Source organism: Hoplias malabaricus, chromosome 2, assembly GCF_029633855.1.
Source record: "Hoplias malabaricus isolate fHopMal1 chromosome 2, fHopMal1.hap1, whole genome shotgun sequence".
NCBI lineage: Eukaryota > Metazoa > Chordata > Actinopteri > Characiformes > Erythrinidae > Hoplias > Hoplias malabaricus.
The window spans coordinates 1,366,228-1,386,309 of record NC_089801.1 but is presented as its reverse complement, the minus strand read 5'-3'; the positions used below and the strand labels follow the sequence as shown (position 1 = coordinate 1,386,309).

At 38.6% G+C, this 20,082-nt stretch overlaps 1 protein-coding gene across 4 annotated transcripts; it reads right to left on the bottom strand.

The window, feature by feature from the left end:
- Positions 1 to 994: 994 nt before the first annotated feature.
- lcorl (ligand dependent nuclear receptor corepressor-like) lies at positions 995 to 19,381 on the bottom strand. Of its 4 annotated transcripts, XR_010796537.1 has the most exons (9): positions 19,273 to 19,381; positions 16,432 to 16,497; positions 16,239 to 16,318; positions 14,624 to 14,741; positions 13,972 to 14,226; positions 13,552 to 13,618; positions 2,263 to 6,554; positions 1,613 to 1,739; positions 995 to 1,228 (listed from the first exon to the last, which is right to left on the bottom strand). XR_010796537.1 is itself a non-coding variant. In XM_066657673.1 (8 exons), exons 1-8 carry the CDS (start codon positions 19,367 to 19,369, stop codon positions 1,726 to 1,728), a joined length of 4,989 nt encoding a protein of 1,662 aa, XP_066513770.1. In that variant the 5' UTR covers positions 19,370 to 19,381; the 3' UTR covers positions 995 to 1,725. The 4 variants fall into 4 exon arrangements, 3 of the variants coding, with proteins under 3 accessions (XP_066513770.1, XP_066513783.1, XP_066513792.1); XM_066657673.1 differs by having other exon boundaries at positions 995 to 1,739; XM_066657686.1 differs by lacking the exon at positions 19,273 to 19,381 and adding an exon at positions 18,651 to 18,992 and having other exon boundaries at positions 995 to 1,739.
- Positions 19,382 to 20,082: the final 701 nt, after the last annotated feature.

Genomic DNA, 20,082 nt, shown 5'->3' with positions numbered 1-20,082 from the left:
TGTTTTTATAACTCTCAATATGAATGACAGTTTTCTCAATTACAAAATGACATTTATTGGTTATGGATTCTGTTTTTTGGTTCTCAGAACTTTAGAACCTATTTTGACGCCATACTACCTTTTCTAAAATAGCACAGTAAAGCTTCCACGAGCAATCAAAGTTAGAATAAACCCAGAGTAACCATGTTTACACTAACGTCCTAAAACCATAAAGCTAGTAAAAACAATACATACATTTTACTTTATCTCAAGTACTACTGACAAGAGCTACACAATTTATACAACATATAAAATATTTTACAAGTAATTGTCATTGCCCACACTAAAATATACAGCGGCTAATTAGCTTTAGCGCTAATTTTAGCAGGGGACCAAGAAGTCAGAAATGTGTTTACATTCTCCCTGGTTAATAACTGTGTTAAGTTTCATCTTCTTCATATTTAATACTTCACTTCATCTTATAAAAACCCTCCCTGGGTTCGCTCTTTTGATTACCTGTCCCGTCGTTAAGTTTTCCTGGCAGCACCGCAGGACCGCCATATTTCAGTCGAGCACACTGACGGGGAGTAACGGACGCTGGGGTCTTTTGGAAAAAAAATCACTTAAGACCATTTTCTAACTTTCTTTCTCAGGCACAGGATGCCCTTCTGCTGATGCTGTTGATAATTTTTAAATCATGTTCTTAACATTTTTAAGTTATTTAATAAAAGTTAGAAAATGAAACTGATTAAAGCATTTAAAAATATTTTAACCAGAAACAACTTTCTGACAGAAACAGTTAAACTAGATTTGATTGTTTGGATAGGTTTTGATTAACTTTAGATTTGATAGTTTAATCTGACATCATATACTGTAATATTAATAACCATAAACTGAATCTACATATGAAGCTTCTGAATGTGGGAAGGAACAAAACGAAGCTAGCTTGTTATTGACCTAAAAGCTTTTAATACAATTAACTTTTTCAGCTTCATAAAGTAAAACATTGCACTAAAGTAGTAAAATTTTGTCCAACAGTGGCAGTATGTGTGTGTTTATATATATATATATAAACAAGACGAAGGTAACAGGTTTGTAGTGCAACACAGTAATGGTTGGATTAATGCTTTAGAAAGAAAAAAAAAAAACAATTCACATAACAGTCTGTTCATTAATATTAAGATGATTCCACAGAAAGAAAGAAAAATTCTGCGTGAATGAACTCGAGGTCACTTCAGCAATTTTCCTTCTGAAAACAAAAACAAAGAAAAAACCCACTGCATATCACTAAAACATCCACTTCTACTATTAATGTTGGTTGTCTTAAAGATTTCCAACCAAAACAGACTGGGGATATACCTAGCTTTTGCTTGGTAATAGTCTCAAGTTTTAATGCATGTACAGTATGTGATTTAATGCTGCTACTGTACTCCAGTATTAGAAAATTTTTAAAGTTAAACATAAAAGTTTGCACATCTTATGACATTTCAACATTTTGTAAAAACCACAAACTTTTCAGGTTTCAATGGTTCTCTGCAATAATAAAATCAGGGATGTTTCAGTAAGTAAAAAAGAGCAACGTTTACAGATATAAAATAAAAATAAGATTAAATAGTGCAAGTTTCATAATTACAGTCTTTTGCTACATGATGCTTGCTGAGGTTGCGTGGGTGTCCTAATGCTCTTGATTTTTAGACACTATTTTTGAAAGGCACCATAAAATTCAGAGACCCCAAAAATCCTCCATTATTTGGACGGCCCTGTAAGATACAGATATTACAGGGTATGATTAGAAGCGTGTACAATACAGAAAGAGCATTAAAGAAGAGTAGACATGTTGGAGAGATGCAGCTCGGACAGACTAACATACATGATTTTCCTAATTTGCAAACATATTAAGATAAATATATACGTGAAAAAAAAGTTATTTGAGAGAATATCCAGAGAATGTTAGGTTTGGAGAATTTTACACTTAATTTTACACTTACACTTAAAAGTAAATTATATGTCAAAATATTACAAGTCTAATTTGCAGGTTCCTTTAGTTCCTTACATTCTCATTTCCGTTTTTATATTATTTCAATTACATATATTCAGTGTACAAGGTACACGCTTAGCTGTTCAATTTATTCTACTGATCATGGTGTGTAGTACCAATTTAAAAAAAAATGCTGCAGTTTAAGGTTTAATTAAATACATCATTCAACTTTAAGATTCCAGACCTAAATAGATGCATCTCTAAAATATAAGATAATTAAAAGATAATTAAAAACTTACACTTACCAAGTATGAAATCACACCACTTTGGTCCGAGAACGCCTCTGTTGCACCTTGATTGTCGCATCATTTTTACTGGAGGTGCTTCACTTGTGCAGGGACTTTTGCGCTTTTTTCTGAACTTGTTCTGGTTCACCGAAGTAGAGGAGCGTTTCCTCAGAGAATTAAGGGTCTTCAATTTAGTGGTTACACTGCACTTTTGTTCTTTTTGTTCCACAGACACATCACATTCAGCAGGTGATATATTTAATTTCACTGTGCAAATGTTATATCCTTCACTCACTGATGCTGTGTCTGTAGAGTTAATCTTTTTCAGAAACACCCTGCACTCCTTCAGTCTCTCTGGACTCCAAGACTTGGAGCTGATTTGCTCCTCTTTGGACGTGTCAGCAACAACCAGTCTCTTCTCAGAAGATTCATCCCTTTTGTTGTCTGGAATATGGGATGCATCGTGAACTTCATTTACTGGGGTCTCCAGCTGTTTTGTCTCTAGGAGCATTAGGGTTAAGGGATCACACAGGTTTCTGTGTTCTGCCTCAGATAAAGTTTTCTTTGTCCTGATTCTGAACCTGGCTTTTGCTCTGAGCAAAGCCATTCTGTAAATCCTCCACGTTCCAAAAGACCTAAATGTTCTCTGCCCATTCATCTTCTGTAGCAAGGTAAATGGGTTATATTGGCTGCATCTGCAAAAAGATTTCCTTATTTTTTGCAATCTAGCTTGTGCTTTCCGATGCATTTCTGGACTTTTTGGGACAATTTTTGCAAACTTCTTGACGTGTTTCCTGAGCCGTTCAGCTTGCGGGCTTGGGCAAACATCATCTCTGCAAGGAGATCCGATGGGGTCGTAATGAAAGATCTCATAGGGGTTTTTTGCACTGGTTTTCTTCACAATAGCCAGGGACTGAGTCTCTGTAGTCTGCATAAACCAGGAGCACAGGTTTTCCATACTGTAGTCTCTTTCAAACAGCATTTTAACAGCAGAGAAGCCAGTGACTTTTTCACAGGGGGTTGAGTTTGGTTTTGTTTTAATCTCTTCTGACTTTTTCGCCTCCAAGACTTCAGAGACCCACGTATCAGACATCAGCTTGATCCGTTTGGCCATCTTCTCATTTATGGTCTCGGGTGATGTGTTGATAAGCCACCACTTGAGGCTCTCATCTGATGCAAAAATAGAGTCCACAGAAACTCCAGAAAAACGACCAACATTTTTCAAGTTACTGACCTTGCTGGTCTTTTTCAAAAGTGCTTTGTTAGCAGCCAACTGAGGCCCACCTTGACGGGTCTGCTGGCTCGCCTTACTCATAAGCAGCTTGCGTGACCTACAAAGCAGTGCATTGCTACGACTTAAAGATCTGGCTGTAGCAACTGAGTGCAGTAGATGTATGGAAGGTTTACGCTCCCTTACAGAATGGCGAATAGGAAAGAACGAGGTTCTGGGAGATTTAGAGTGTTCTTTCATGGTAACCTCTACATCCTTACCAACACCAACAGTACATTCATTAATTGGTAGCTCTTCTGTAGAAGGTTCAGATTCCATTATGAGAGCTCTTGGTTTTGGAGGCAAATCCTTTAGGTCTCTTTTTATATGAATCCTGCGCTGCCTTGGTGACACTGTGGTAACAGTGACAGAAATTCCAGAAATCTTGACCTTAGGTGGCCTTCCTGGTTTTCTTGTCATTGCCAAATCACTCTGCTTTTGGCATTTTATGTTACTACTTGAATGGATAAAGGCTTTCCTGTCTTCCACAGGCATCACAAACTTCAGATCCACAAATGGATTTTTGGCCATATTATTAACAGAACCTACACTGTCATTTGTGCCTCCTGTCTCATCACTTGAACCACAGTTATGGACCTCATGCACTCCCTGGTTTCTGCTAAACTGTCCCATGTCTTCAGACACCACTCTCCTCGTTTTTCTCGACCTCCCACACGTGATGGTGATTTTCAGATTCTTGTTGCCTTCTTCCTCATTTTCACTCGCTATCTGACTAACAACATTTTTAGTGATTACGCTATTGGGGTCTCCAGCCTTGGCCTTAGGTGGCCTACCAATGGGACGTTTCACTACTTTCTCTATGTGCGGTCCTAATTTTTTCGGCCGACCTGGACGTCTTTTAACAGGGGTCATTTCGTTCACGGTTCGTAAAGCCTCACCAACACTCGTGTGGTTAATCAAACCCACCTCATCAGTGGATACTTCTGATAGGTTATTGTCTGTACTCCCAGCCTCAGAGTTCAGAAGTGAAACTCCTTGTAAATCTTTATCCATAATTTCTTCGTTTATACTACTGCCTGCCCATGAGGCTTCAATGCAAGGATCAAACATTTTGGAATGTTTGGAACCAGTGTCTGCAGCTTTTAATGTGTATTTTACCCCATTTTCACCTTTCACAGGGGACACAAGCATAAGCTTTATAGGACTAACATATGTTAAAGCAAATTCCTTAGTGTCCTCCAAGATATCCGTATCAGTAGATTGGCCTTGAGTTAACATAGGAATCTGTGATTCTGTTAGTCTTTCTCCTGAGCAGGGTTGTGATGTTTTTGTAGGAGTTGCATTATGCTCATACCAATCTGTTCTTGGATTTTGTATAGCCTGGCTATATTCACCACTCTCATCTTCACAGGCTTTTATTATCTTGGGTGAAACAGGTAATTTGTCACTTTCATCACTTGCTGTAGGCACTGTGTGATCGGGAGCTTCCCTTTTGATTGAATGGTCAGTATCAGTTTTAGTAGGTGTGTGATCATCAGTCTCTGAAGAGTCAGGTTTACATGTAGCATTATTGTTTAGAGACTGCTTATTGAATACGCTTTCAGAAAAACAGGCAGCATAGTACATCTTCCTGGGTTCTGTGACATAGGAGGAGAAACGTTGAGGAGGGACAATATTCCTCCTGGATCTTTCAACTCTGCCATTTGGTTGAAATATTTGACTTTTGTCCTGGTCAAACTTTGTTATGGGATTTATTTGAGAAACACCTTTTTGGTGGGTGTCTGCTTCATTGCTGAGAGGAATATCTGACAGCTCAGGAGATTGCATTTCTTGCTCTTCTCGATTGCTCTGCACCTCTGAGGTTAAAGGGCTCGGTCCACCGCAGGGAGTTTCTGAGACTTCTTCCGTGGGCTTCGTTTCCAATAAAACTTTCGAAGAACCAGGCTGTTCTTGAATGGACATCGGCAACTCCTGAATGTTTTTGGGACACCTGCCTCTGTCCAGTGGTAACTTCCTACGGCAGGCAGAAAGGTCAAACCTAGCAATATCTCTTTTGATTTGCAAGCTCTGTCGGCGAGAAGCTGGAATGTTGAGCGACTTGTTCATTGCAGCCAAAATTTCCTGCCTCCGGCGAGATCTAGTTTGAGGGGAACGCTGTTCTGTAGACATTTGCTGCTCAAACAGTTGCTTCAGATCATACTCTTTATCACTGCTGCTGCGCAACACAGTGGTTATAATTTCGGTCAAATGTGTATCATCACATGGTTTTGACTTTGGACAGCTATGCGTGTTCTGCTCTTTCTGAGGTGGTTGGATGTTCTTTAGTTTTTCATCAAAAGTGTCCATTAGATCTCCTAATAAAGATCCACAGTGATGTTTATTCTCTTCTTCAGTGTCAGGCGCTTTAACCAAAGTAGTGGGACCTTTATTTTCTTCTTCTGCCTCAGTTCTGTGAGGTAGAAGAGGCGGGGGTCTGCTTAGTTCCATGAGCTCCTGACCTTTACAACTGCTAGTTTGCTCAGTTGTTTTACACTCCATGTCCAGAGGCTTTGGTGATAGAGGGGGTGGGGATGGGCTACGGCAAGTTCGGCAAGCGTTATGCGAGTTACTAAGAATGCTGGGAGGGTGGTGGTGTGAAATGCACAGGTTTTCAGTGTTGCGTTGGTGTTGGCACGTTATCATTCTGTGATGGCCGTAGCAGACAACGTTTCCAACACATCCAAGTGCAATGTTTGGGCAGGAGAGCCCGCTCAGTGTCTTCACACAGAAACAAACAGAGGTTACTGCACATGGTTGAATTCCACATGCTGTTAGGGAGCAGGTTAAAAGGTCTCTGGGAGAGCTTGGTTCAGAAGGACAGCAATGTGGCTCAGTTTTAGCCAATCGTCTGCGAGAATCTCTTAGTGCTAGCGCTACTTTGTAATGTACATGCATTTCCTGCAGGATGCTATACAGCAGGGATCTGTGATAAGAGCAGAGTGAAGACAGGACCTTCTCCAGTACTGTGTCTTTCCACTCCTCTGTCTCTCTCTTCTCTTCTTCCTTTCTGCTCTGGTCCCCATCCACCGCCACCAAAGAACTATATAAATAAATGAGGACAAATTATTATTCATTTTACTGATGGAGATCAGTGACAAGAGTCAAAACGACCAAATGTGCAGAGAAACAGATTGCATGATAAAGCATCTCATTCCTTTCAAAAACTTTAGCCATGACTAACAAAGGAACATAAAGCCAACACGTTTTTACTGACAATTTTTATTGACAACTTGTAGAAGGCAGAGGATGACGATTGTAGCAACGCTCACACACAAGGAAACTTCATTTTGTACAAAGCATCCATAAAATCTGTTAAGCAGCCAAACCATCTGCCTCTCTATGTGTCAATTCAAAATAACCACAAGCAAACCCATGTCCGCAGGCAATACACTGTCAGAATTAAACAAAAACATACAGATCGCATGAGGATGTTCATTAATTTAAAGAGGTTTAGGAAAAGTTCACATGTAAAAGTTAAGTGTCAAACAGAAGAGGTTCTTTAACCATCATTACGAGCCCAATTTTAATTCATCTTTATAAGGTGAAATGAACTGTTTCTTATTAAACATTAAAAGAAATGAGAACGCAAGTTAGCATCAACAATTTGACCCAAAAGGTGTTTTTAGCAAATGTCTACATCAAAGATACTTTAAAAATTAAAATTCTGGAGTGTTTTAATGGCCTCTCTCCATGAAAAGCCCTTTCTGTTGTTAATATGCAAAATAAAATAAAATAAATACATAAAGCAATCAGGATAATCACAAGGAGAAAATTAACATTATTCAAAAGGACATTAATATATGCATGCAAGTATAGTAAAACATTTCACATTTAAATCTGAGAGCAACAAAGTGCTTCAACAGGAACTCAAACACTAAAGTCTGATTCTCATCACAAAGAAATAAATACATGTACAAGACAAAATATTTAGGTAAAATTTTCAGGAAAAAAAAGGAAAAGAAAAAGAATCATAGTGCAACTGATGTATGCATAAATAAAGGATTGCAATTAATGTATCTAGCTTCAGCTTATGAAAGTGACAAACACACAGCTGCAAACTGTTCCCACTGCAAGTTTGAGATCTTGATGCCTTTCAATACAGCCAAAAACATTAAACACGTTTTATCTGAATAACTCTGGAGGACACGGAAATGCAGCCAGTGTATTTTAACAACCTCCTACAAGTTTTCACGGACTGGTAAAGTTACAGAAGAAGGGCTAAGTTTAAAATGAGGCTCTCCATCAGAACCTTACAGCTCATCCTTGGACTCACTGCAGTTAAAAAAAAAAAGGGCAGTTACACCTTTAACATTAACCATAATCTTACCCTGAGGATTCTCTATGGCTACATTAAGACACCAAACTCAATCCTTCAGATTTGGTTCCTGTACCTGATTTCATCTGCAAATTATCATTTGCTGAAAACACTACATTGTTAAATCAACTGTACACAACTATTTCATATGTTGACAACATCATATTTGGAAAATCTTAATTGAGTCTAGATTTATCTGCCTTCACATACACAATAAGGAATAAAAGCCCCACAGATTCTCTGGAGCAAAGCCATAGAAGAGCCACATTTACAAAAACACTACATTAAAGAACATTTATAACTTAGGCTTCAGTGTAAAAGTCCCACACGATCAACACAAACTATAGAACCTCCATATTTTGTGACTCTTTTTTTACTCAAGTCTCTTTTCCAAACAGAACCAAAAATGCTCCTTCTATGGCAAAATTCAGAGAACGCTTTGTGACACCTTTACCTTTTTTTTTTTTTAAACTGTGACAGAATCAATGCATTTCTATTAGGTTTCAGCACAGAATCACTTTGAGCTTTACTTTGATCCATCAATGTGAAATCGACGGGGAGACCTGAGAAATATTTTACTGTAAAAAGTACACTAAATATAAGAAAACTGCACTCAAACATGGGTGGGACTGCCCTCAAGTTAAAAACAAAACAAAAAAAAGTGCCTGTAAAGTAATGCTATCTCTAGGAAAATGAACAGTAAAACTGCTAGTAATATTCTTTAGATATAAAAGTGTTGCTAACTTCCAGAAAGAAAAATCTACTTGAAATGAGTTTTAAAAGCAGGCACTATGCAAAGTTAACAAGTTGTAAGGAACATTCAGTGGTTGATAGGGCAAAATGCTTTTGAATTCAATGTAAGAATCTCTTCACAAAAGGTTTTTTCTTTAAATAACATTAACACTAAAATCACATACAGAATTTTCACAACACAAAGACTACTACATTAACATTGCATGTAGAAATTCTTATATTTTCCAACGTTTCAATCACAAAAATTCACAATTATTTCAAGGTCTACACTTTATAAGGAGCTGCAAGTCCCAGTGTCTGTATGTTAATGAACACACTTCCAAATGGCCATGTGAATGATTGTTAAGCACTACAATAATTAATAACGTTTAGAACAAACACCCAGGGAAATGTGCATCTTATTGTAAAGTGTAGCCTAGTCTTATCCTTCATTTATATTTTAACTCACTAAAACAGGTCCATGCCATGAAATAAAAAAAGGATAAAAAGATATCAGTTCATCAGCAGAACACAGATTACAGCAGGAGAGAAATGGAGGTTAGTATCATGATACAGGAAAGTGAATGGTAAAAGGTGGTGAAAATATGGGGAACATAACATTATAGAAAAACAAATGAGGCAAAAAAATTAGTCCACAGGCTAAAGGCCGTATTCACATTAATCAAAGCCAGCGTAAAAGCTTAGAGTTGTGTGAATAACGCTAGCGGCCTCGTGTGGACGTTATGATCGTTACTAAAGCAGCTTTGCCTGGAGTCTCAACTCCATTTCCGGAACAATTAGGACATTTTGTAAAACGCAGTACAAAACAATATTCTTTGTTTTGTTCATTCTATTGAATCTCTATTCAACTGAGACCAGAACACATTTAAACACATGTAGAATTTGATTTCTTCAACACACTAAAAAATAACTGGGACGGTGCAAAATAAGAGCGAAGGTGTTAAAGTAAATTCAAGTTACATGAATCTGAAATATTCCACTTTAAGCAGGTAAACTGATAACAGGTGAGAGCATCATGACTGGATATAAAAGGAGCATCCACCAAAGACTCAGTCTTTGTAAGCACAGAGGCGTCTGCCACGGTATCAAGAAATACCACCTGAAAACTATTACACAAGGAGGAAGCCATATACTAATTCTGTGCACAAACATGGCAGAGCTCTCTGGGCCCCAATCTCATCCCAGATGGCTCAACAGACATTGGAAATGTGTGCTGTGGTCAGATGAAACGTTTTGTTTTCAGGTAAACCATTGTTGAGTTCTCTGTGCCACACAAAAGGGACTTTCCATACTCTTTTCTGAGTGAAATGTGCAAAATCCAACATCTTTCATGGTACGGGGCGCATCAGTGCCCACATTAAGATTTTAATATGAGGTACGCTGCCCTCAAGGTGACAACTTTTCCTGAGAAGTCCTTGTTTAATTCAGTAAAACAATGTCAGACCTCATTCTGCATGCGCTACAACATTGTGGCTGTATTCACACAGTGTGTGTGCTTCTCTGGCCTGCCAGCAGTCCAGATCTCTCTCCTACTGAAAATGTATGGGGCATCCTGAAGAGGAGAATCAGACATCAGCAGTCATGGACTGTCTTGTATCAAGCAAAAATTCTACTTGCAAAACTGCAGAGTATCTTAAGTTCCCAAAGAATGAGCAAGTCTAATTAAAAAGGACAAAACTGTCCTCTATTAAAACTGTGTGTTGTAGGCCACAATTTTGTTTAAAAATTTGAAGACCCATACGGTTATATTTACACAATCGAGACGGTCACGTCAGAAAATGTTGTACTTTTGTCGGACAAATACAGTTGATTCAAGAGAATGAACAAGTGATAGATTTTTGTTTTAACTGAACGTTACAAAATATTGCAACTTTTCCGGGTATGGCATTTGTAGTTGTAAAATGACCCTGAAGTAATATTTTGGTTACAGCACACAAACACCTGGATTCAGGGACACCAATTCAACGTGAGTTAACCAAGGCTCATGCATGAAGTCTTTACTTAGCACTTAATACTAGTTTTAAACCAGCATTTAAATACAGCTGCACCATGATGTGTAAATCACATCTTAACCAGCAAAATCAATTGCAGTTTCATTCAGAATCAATAGTGTTATTGTATCTCAAGTTGGTTTCTGTTGAACAGAGACAACAGAAGTATCAGGAATTTACATAAATATTAAATAAATAGAGATTTAATATTGACACAGCTCAATGTAAATACTCGTTGTGTTGCAGCTGTTTGGATTTAGTGTTGCATTACTATGAACTTAGTAAACACTTACATTATAAAAAGCCTCTGTTTAAAGTCACGCTCAGCTGTTGTGACCTGCTCCAGATTCTTAGTGATTTACAGGAAATTAATGACAACAAAACAGAGCACAACTCGAAGCAGCAGAGAAAAAATAGTTTCAAATGAGGTTTTACAGCAGTGGTGAGTGCTAAAAGAAAATCTATATTAATATTTAACAACACATTCACTAGGACTATCAAGCTTTTTTCCAGTGCACATTTTTTTTTTAACATGCATTATGTTGCATTCCTATTTACCCCAAAACAAGTTCACTGAAAAGAGGCAAAGCATTTTTAAGCTGACAAACTTTAAATAGTTGCAACTGTGTTACTAAAAGAATACAAATGAGCATAACAGCTGGTCTTAGTCGGGTCCGGTTTTTCATTACGAAAAGTCTAGAATGTTCCAACAATTTATTTTTAAATAATAAACCCACACCATTCGGTTCATCAACCGAAGCGTCTAATGATATTAATAGATTAGTTTAATTCTACATTAACTAGCATAAACAATGGGGTCCTTCAGTGGAAACGCAAGTTCGTACCTGCACCATTCCACCGCAGGTAAGACGACCTTCCTTCATCATTAAATGGAGGAATAAAATGCTGAATAAAGCGCTGAAGTGTTACATTCCCCAACTTCTGAGCCTCAGCACTGCTCGACCCATTTTGGGGAATAAATAGAAAACAAAATCTCTCAGCGACTAAGACTCGTGGACCAGTCGAAGTGTGAAAGCTGTTAACAATCATTAAAAGCTGATTACCTTTAGGTAAAAATCAAACCTGAATAAATTCTTTAGTTTAAAACTGTACTTAACTTAAAAATCAGTGCTTTACAGTATATCGTCTTTAAATATATATATACGTATATAATTATATAGATATCCACAGTGAAAACCCTGAATAGATTTTTTAAAGGCATGTGTTGTGATTTCTCTGAAATGTACCAGAACCTGTAGATGAGGAGTTTTGAGAGTTCAAGTGTTCCAGGTCAGAAGGAGTGAAGTCCTGACTGAGTCGGAGGCGTTTCCGCTGAGGTCGGAGCTGAGGTCGCTTCTAAAACCGTTTGAAGGCGGTAGTTGAGGCATTCGTTGTTTTCGTCCCTGAATGAATGGAGCCTGAGGTTTTGGCGTCTGAGATGCGGAGTTTCTTCTTGGGCGGAGTCTTCAGCGTTCCCATGCGTTCCTTCACCTTGTACTCCAGTGTGCTGTGAGGAACACCGTACACACCCTGGGCCTTGGACACGCTCATCTTCCCCCCCATCACCATGGCGATGGCCTCCTCCAGGATGTCGTGGTCGTACTGGCGGTAGCGTCCTCGTTTCTTTCGAGGTTGTTTCTCACAGGATTCAGCACTGGCAGTAACGCTGCTGCCAACGGCGCCATTCTTCACACACAGTGGCGGCAGGTCCGCCTGAAGCAGCCGAGACTCCGGTGCCGCCAAGCGCTCTGGAACGCCATTCTTCGGCAAGATTGCCCTCTGCCTGTCTGAGACCCGTTCGGCCTGAAAGGTGGTGTCCAGCAGTGCAGCGAGGTCGAGTGCTTTGTTCTGGATGCCAGAGCGAACCTGAGGGATGCGCAGTGCCATGGCTTTGTGGGCAGGGCTTTGTGGAGGGGATGTGTCTCCGCGCTCCCTGAGCTGAGACACCATTCGCTGCAGCGTGAGACGATGGAGGTATGATGATGCAGTCGCTGCAGGATACTCCACGTTTTCAGTAGGAGAGAACGCCAATTTAGCACCCTCTGGAGGATCGGACTGTGACCGGGTCCAGGTCACAACCTTCTGCAGCAGCAGCTGCGCCTCGCTCGTCTTCGGGAACTCACCGTCATCTCCACGCAGCTTCCTCTCGCTTGCCTCACCTGCGGCTTGCAGTCGTAAAGTTTTCTGAGGTATCCCGTACAGAATGGCAGCTTTATGAACGTCCAGCGAACCAGAGCGAATGTCTTTCAAGGCTTTAGAGAGCAAACCTTCCGCAAACTCTGAACTGCGATCCAAATAGTCCTCTCTGACCGGTCTCCTAAGGGGAGGTGGATGGGAGGATGAGAAACGAACGAGTGAACGGACGAATGACAGGAAGCACTCAGGGTCCACTCCTTTACTGCCTTGTCTTTGGGTAACATCACTCGCTTCTCACTTTGTCTGTTTAACACAAAGCCTCTGAATATGGGGTAAAGGTTTGTTTTTTTGTTTGGTTTTGGCTTTAGTTGCAAACGATACTTCGTGGAAGAGCAGCTCTCAGTCAAACGTGTGGAGAACGACACACTTCTACCAAAACACTTCCAGTATCTTTGCAATACAGTTCAGGTAAGTTTTTAAGTGAAAATAATAATAATAATAATAATAATAAATATATAGATAAAAGAGTATATAAAAAAAATCAATAAATAAATACAGGCTACACAGAGAAACACGTGAAGCCCCTGACTACTGACAAAATGTGACGTTACCTTCCAACAAGTTAGAAAAGAGTCAACCCTTTTGGCAGTGCAACAACAGGCACTAAATCCTATTTACAAGTAAAAAGTTTTGGACAACTCTCTGGTATGATATGCATTATAACAAAGTACAAATATAAAAGACTTACTAAATATATTTAAGATGCATGACACTGCTTTATCACAGGCAGTATACACACAGAAGGTCATTCCAAACACCTGAACTAAAGTAAAATGACTCACCCTGTAACGCTCTGAGGACTCAGACCATTCACTGAGGAATTCTTCTTTGAAAGGTCAAGAACACCTTCTACAGAACCATGTGCACAAACAAGAAAAGAAAAACCCAGATATATTTCAGAAACGCCAAGCTAACACTTTACATGTAAAACAGTTTATAATACATTTAAATTGTATGCATGCCTCTTTGAATTATAATTTCCTTTGGAAAACATTTAAATCATTAAAATGTAAAGACTTATGCACACACACTTCTTGCTTTAAAAGTTAATCAGCGGAGCAGAGGTTACATCTCAGCCTGAAAATATTTTGCCCATCACATGCTTTATTTATTCATTTAGTACAGGAATATTATTTTGAGTTTGGATACTTGAAAAAGCCCACTCTTCTGTAAAATAGACGTTCAACTGTAGTGTGAGTCACCTTGCTGAGGGCACTGTGTTTTGTGGCCGGCGGCCCTTTCGTTGAGGGGTGATTCATGCGTTTCTCGGCTCACGGTGAGGTCCAGGGGCCCATCATTCTCCCCATTTTTGTGTAAATCCTGGGAGGTGGGAGTCTGGCCCTCAGGGGCCTCGGGCTGGCTCTTATAGACGTATTCAATCGCAAACTGACGAATCATCTTGCGCATTAACTCCTGCGCTGCCAATGGAATACTTGGATCACCACTCTCAGGGAATTCTAGATAAAGCACAAAGGAAAGAAACATTTTTGGGTTGTATTTATCTATTTTGAGTAATAATAATAAATAATAATTTACTTCCTTATATCCTTAATATCCTTGAACAAAAACAGAGCTACTCTCATTAGTAGTTATCTTTTGAAGGTTAACTTATGTTCAAGCCCTTCACGAATGGGTGGGCTCCTTTTAAAATGAAGTGAAAAAAGACAATATTAGTTACAGACGTGGGATCAGTCAAGCCCTTTACTACAGGTTTCAGTGTTACATATCAGCCCGTCCCTTAACTATTTGTCATTCCATTCATTGTGTAAACACTTCAACCAGACACAATGTTATCAATATTAAAACATCCCCTAAGAACTTTATTAAACTACATTCGCTGTGTGTGTATTATACCTTTTTTGTGAAAAACTGCATGAAGGAACTGGCTTGCTTGGCACTGAAGTTTCTCTGAGGAGGAGAGACCCTGAGGAGGAGGAGTTTCAGTAGGAGGCGGAGATACAGGGCTGTGTTCCTGTTTTGCGCACAAAAATATTCCACATTAATTTCTAGATGAAATTAAGACTCTCTAGATTTAGACTAATTATTCTTTAGGCAAAAACAAAACATACTGTAGTTTTTCTGTGAAAATTAACTTCTACAACCTGTTAACTACAAAAAAGGCACTGCATTTTAAGATCTGGTTGCCATATTGACTGTTTATGAAACAAATCACAGACTGACAATCCATAACAAGGTGACCACTTCCTTGTTTCTGCACTCACTTCCTATTCTCTCAGTTCAACTGACCATACAGGAGCACTTTGTAGTTCTAAAATTAGAATGTACAGATATAGTCCATATGTTGCTGCCAATTGCCATTTTTAATACTATGCAACGGTTGCCATAAAATGACTAAAGAACAAGTGGTTGGAATTATGTTATACAAATGCTATTGTTCCACCTAATATTCCAGTTCGTTATTATCATATTTTACTCAGTAATAATTCTTCAGTCAATTATCAAATTAATTCATCATCTAATTAAATATATCAGTTTGCTATTATTGTATTTAACTCAGTAATTTAATATTTTACTCAGCTACATTTTGCCCAGTTAGTAATATTTCAGTCAGTAATCATTGAATTTTACTAAGTAATAAAATATTTCATTTTGATAATATGGTATTTTCCCAACAGTTACATTTTTCACTCAGTTATCGTATTTTCTTCTGTAATTAAATATTTCAGTCAGTTATTATCCTATTTTACTCAGAAAAATCAGTTCTAAATACGAATGAGATAAACTTAAATAAATAAGAAAAATAAGATCCTAGAAACATCCTAAGAGATTATCGCTTCCCAAATGAAAATCATCTGTGTCATAACATTCCTAAGCGCCATAAAACCACTTTATTCTGTTTACCATTCAGATATAAAGTTTAAATAAAGCCTTACATGGTACCTTTAAAACATTCATGAGAAATGTTCTGTATCTCAACCTTCAGTTCCTCATCTAGAATTGTTTTGTTAACATGTCTGGATGGTTTTAGTAGAAACTAATCTATTCGATAGCGAGTCTCATTACAGACTGAAAAGTGCAGAAACAGCAGAAACACTGACATTAGGTGCAACGTCTCAAAGTCTAATTCAGCTTCACCTGCTCTTAAAGGGAAAGCTCTGGTGTACTGTGACAACCTGTTATTTTCAGTCTGTGGATATCAACTCTAGAGGGACAATATTCTGATACATTACTGTTCTTTAACTTTTTTAAGATTTAAATATATCAGTAGCACAGAAACTTTCAGGACTAATAGATTAACAGAAATGGTCCATATTTATCTTTTAATAGCTGGAAATGTTTTTAGTCTTTTGTAGAACTAACAATTCAGAACTTTTAGGTTTTCTTACAGTGATTATATTTTTTATTTTTATTTATTAAACATGTTTTATCTTACTCTCAATCTTTTCAAAAGATAATAAAGGATTTGAGGCTGGTGGAGTTTGCGGTTTGTGTGTGATTTCAGACTCACAATAAGTTTCTCCAGCTGCAGATTACAGAATGGACAGCAAGCTTCAGTCGACCAATCAGAAACTACCTCAGGCTCACAGTCTAAACAGGGAAACATGTATTCACATAAATGCAGAATCAAACCCCTATATAACTAACATATAAGCTTATGAGCATAATAACTACTATATAATAATACATCAACAATAGCTCACCGTCAAATATGCTGAGGTCCTGTAGAAGTCTTGGTCCATAAATTCCCTCAAGAATGCTCTCAAACCCTGAAACACAAAAACTCTCTCGTTGTAAACATTTGACATGGTTGGTTGTGTTAATCTGTATATGGTCGAGATAGTGGTTCGTGTTAAACTGGTCTATTATTATACAGGCGTAACAAAATTAAACTCAATTAAGATTCTCTGATCTAATATGTCAAACTGTGTTATGTCACAGTCTCTGTGTTGAGACATGGGCATCATGCACCCATGTTCACATAGGTATCAGCCAACATAATTTATAGAGTAACTGCACCCCAGTGGTTTCAACTAAACCCATGCCTTGTTCAGATTTGGAAAAAGGCACAAAAATGGGAGGTGAAATAGTCCGTCTCTTTAGCCTTGTATGTTTCTCATATTTATGAGCACGGCCAGGGCGTTTATGAGGGGGCTGTAACATTGGTTGACTGATTTGCAGAATGTGGCATGTCAGTTTGCTTTTGGAAGAGGTCATGTGATTCGTGCCTATAGCAGAGCTGATCCAGAGGGGCGCTGCAGATTCAAAATATTATTTAGGTAATTTGGTAAAACTGTCAATATAATAAAGTAAGGCTGGGATAATTTATTATTACAGAGCAATATACTTCAGCCGCTATATAGTGCATACGTCACACACTCACCCCTATGTATGTGTGTGTGTGTGTGTGATTTATATATATATATATATATATATATATATATATATATATATATATATATATATATATATATATATCACACACACACACATACATAGGGGTGAGTGTGTGACGTATGCACTAAGTGCAGCATCCAAACCAGAACATATAAATGAGAAAGTCTTGCGCTCAGAATGAAATAAAGATGCATTTTGTTTTATACACTTTAACCGAGGATGTTTTATGGCAATACTAATCTTTATGTCTTGAATCCTTATGATCCTTAAACTGATCTATTTTGCTGTCGCAATGGATCTGGTTGTTCAGGGTGAGTATTGTTTGGGTCTCATGACCACGGCTACCGGAGAACCAATCAGCATGTACTTGACACAAAGCTGCACAGATCCACATAACACATAGTGGAGATTCTTGAGGCACGCACTTCAGGGCATCTGTGAACCTCCCAGTGCTACACTTACCCCGGACTCCCACAGCATAGCTCTACGCAGAAGTATAAATCAGGGCTGTTTCTCAATACAAAGAACTCAAAGAAAGGACTTGTGTTCTCCAGAAGAACATTCTTGATGTTTTCATCCGATGCACCCTCGTGGTTTTGGGCGGAGCAAGATCGTCATCCAGGTAGCCTGGCATTTGTGATCTTGAGAATTGGAACATAATTTTGGCAGTGGAAGATGACGTCAAGCAAGAAGACAAGAACGTGAGAACACACAAGAATTCAATATTGAGAAACAACCCATCTTTAATACAGGACATCAGGGCAGGAAGTTTATTTGTGGGACATGATTATATCGCAAGATTTGACTGGATGATGAAAAGCTGAGGTTTCCAAATTGCAATGTTTTGGTTAATACAAGTTTGCCACACAGACAGGCTCAGACTGAGGAAATGACATGCCAGAAGGCGTTTTCCAGGAAGAAAAAAAATCACTACAGTAGAGGAAAAAGGATACTCTAAAGAAAGAATTTTGTCATTGTGTGATTGAAATTAATATGACCTGAGGGACTAAGCAACATAATAAAACAGTTGCATTTAGGGTGCAAGTTGGATGTAAAACCAACAAAGCTGTGTATTCTGTGGGGTCTTTATTGACAATTTGCTTCTTCTTTTATACAATCGCCACAATAGCGTTCAGAAATGTGAAACAAAAAAATGACAAACCGAGATTTAGAACACATCGTTAGCCGTACATGCTTTAAAATAGTCCAAATATGTTTGGTTGTTTTTCCAGATTAATATTTAAGCTATTTATTGCGCTCCAGAAAAGCAGAATGTTATCGCAAATATAAAATTACCTCCATTTATTCAGTTTCAGCGCAATTATAAGTTTGAAATCGAGAAAACGTGTATTTTTTTCTGAATGTCATTCAGATAACCCAGGTTGTGTAAACATATACATAACATTTAGCCATATTAATTAACAATGAGTGTAAAGGTATCTGCTGAATTGTCCTCAGTTTATCCGAAAATGAACCGCAGTGTAACGTTACTGTGATTAACATCGTGATGTTGAAGGGTACTCACGGTTAGCAGGAGTAAATGTTAACATAAATGTAGCTATCATTCACAGAATCAGTCCCAGGTGTTCTTGTTCCCTCGAGTTAATCCCGAAGCGGTTTGTTCAGTTTTGTGTCGGTGGTCTTCAGTAAAATCTGAGAAATGGCGACCAATCCTCTTGCTAATGCTAATGTGTGCTAAAGTTACCTTAGCATTAGCAGGGCTCTAAAAACCTTCACCGCAGCTCAAAACCGGTTTAAACAAACACTTCGCGCATACATTCGTGTATTATTCGGTGGATAAATGTATAAAACGTCGTGTTTTATAAAGATGTATCTAATCTATGCGCGTTTCATCGACTGTTCGGCTTTGTTTTTCTCCTCTTTGTGGCAGAGGCTGGAAACGGATTCGTTTTTATTAATTTTCCGTTCCACCTTAAAATCTGTCAACTGCAGCAGTTCCAGACTAGCGCAGACACACGGCGCTAGTTTGAAACTGCTGCACAATTTAAGGTGGAATGGAAAATGACAAAACGAAGCTGTCGGTGATTAGAATGTAACTGGGACATTACTGTAAGTGGTGCGTGACTGTGTTTAGATATCAGGTGAATGTTTGACTGCGCGAATGGTTCATTTATTTATTGTCTTACCGACGCATGCGATAAGTTTGTGCCTCCACGTCTCGAGCTCTCGGCGCGCACCTCTCCTCTCTGAAGCGCACCTAGCGCTGCGGCACCGCGTCGCCATCTTCTCTCCCTCTCTCCCTCCCTCTCTCTCTCTTTCTCTCACTGTCACACACACCCATATAACACACAGAATAATAACATACACTCTCCATCACTCTCTCACACACACACACAATAACAACCTCACCACACAGCCCCTTTCATCCACAGGCACACAATAACACACTCAGTCACTCACGAAAACCCACAGACACACACAATAACACACTCTCTGTCACTCTTATACACTTACACTTACACACACACACACTCTCTCTCTCTCTCTTTCTTTCTCTCTCTCTCTCTCTCTCTCTCTGACAATACACACAACAACCAGGCTGATAGCAGAAATATGCAAACAATATAAATCATATGATTATAATCAGATTTGACAAATAATTCATTAAAATGTAACCTAATCATAACTTGGATTACATCTTTGGATTCGCATATACACATTTGCTCTCTGTTGCCTGTACTGTGCAAACAAACGCTACTGTTAGTGGCTCAGCAGAGACTCTCGATCATGTCCAACTCTAGTAGAATGTGTCTGACTCAAAGTTTCTCAAACCTATTGGACCTAATGGTCATCAGGCGTGACAGACAACTCTAACATGTCAAACTCAAAGATCCTCGTACCTGTCTAGTCCAGCCACCCTCAGCCTTGTTCAACAAAACAGTCCTAGGATGTGTCTGACTCTGTTCTCAAACATCTATCAACTGTGTCCGACTCAA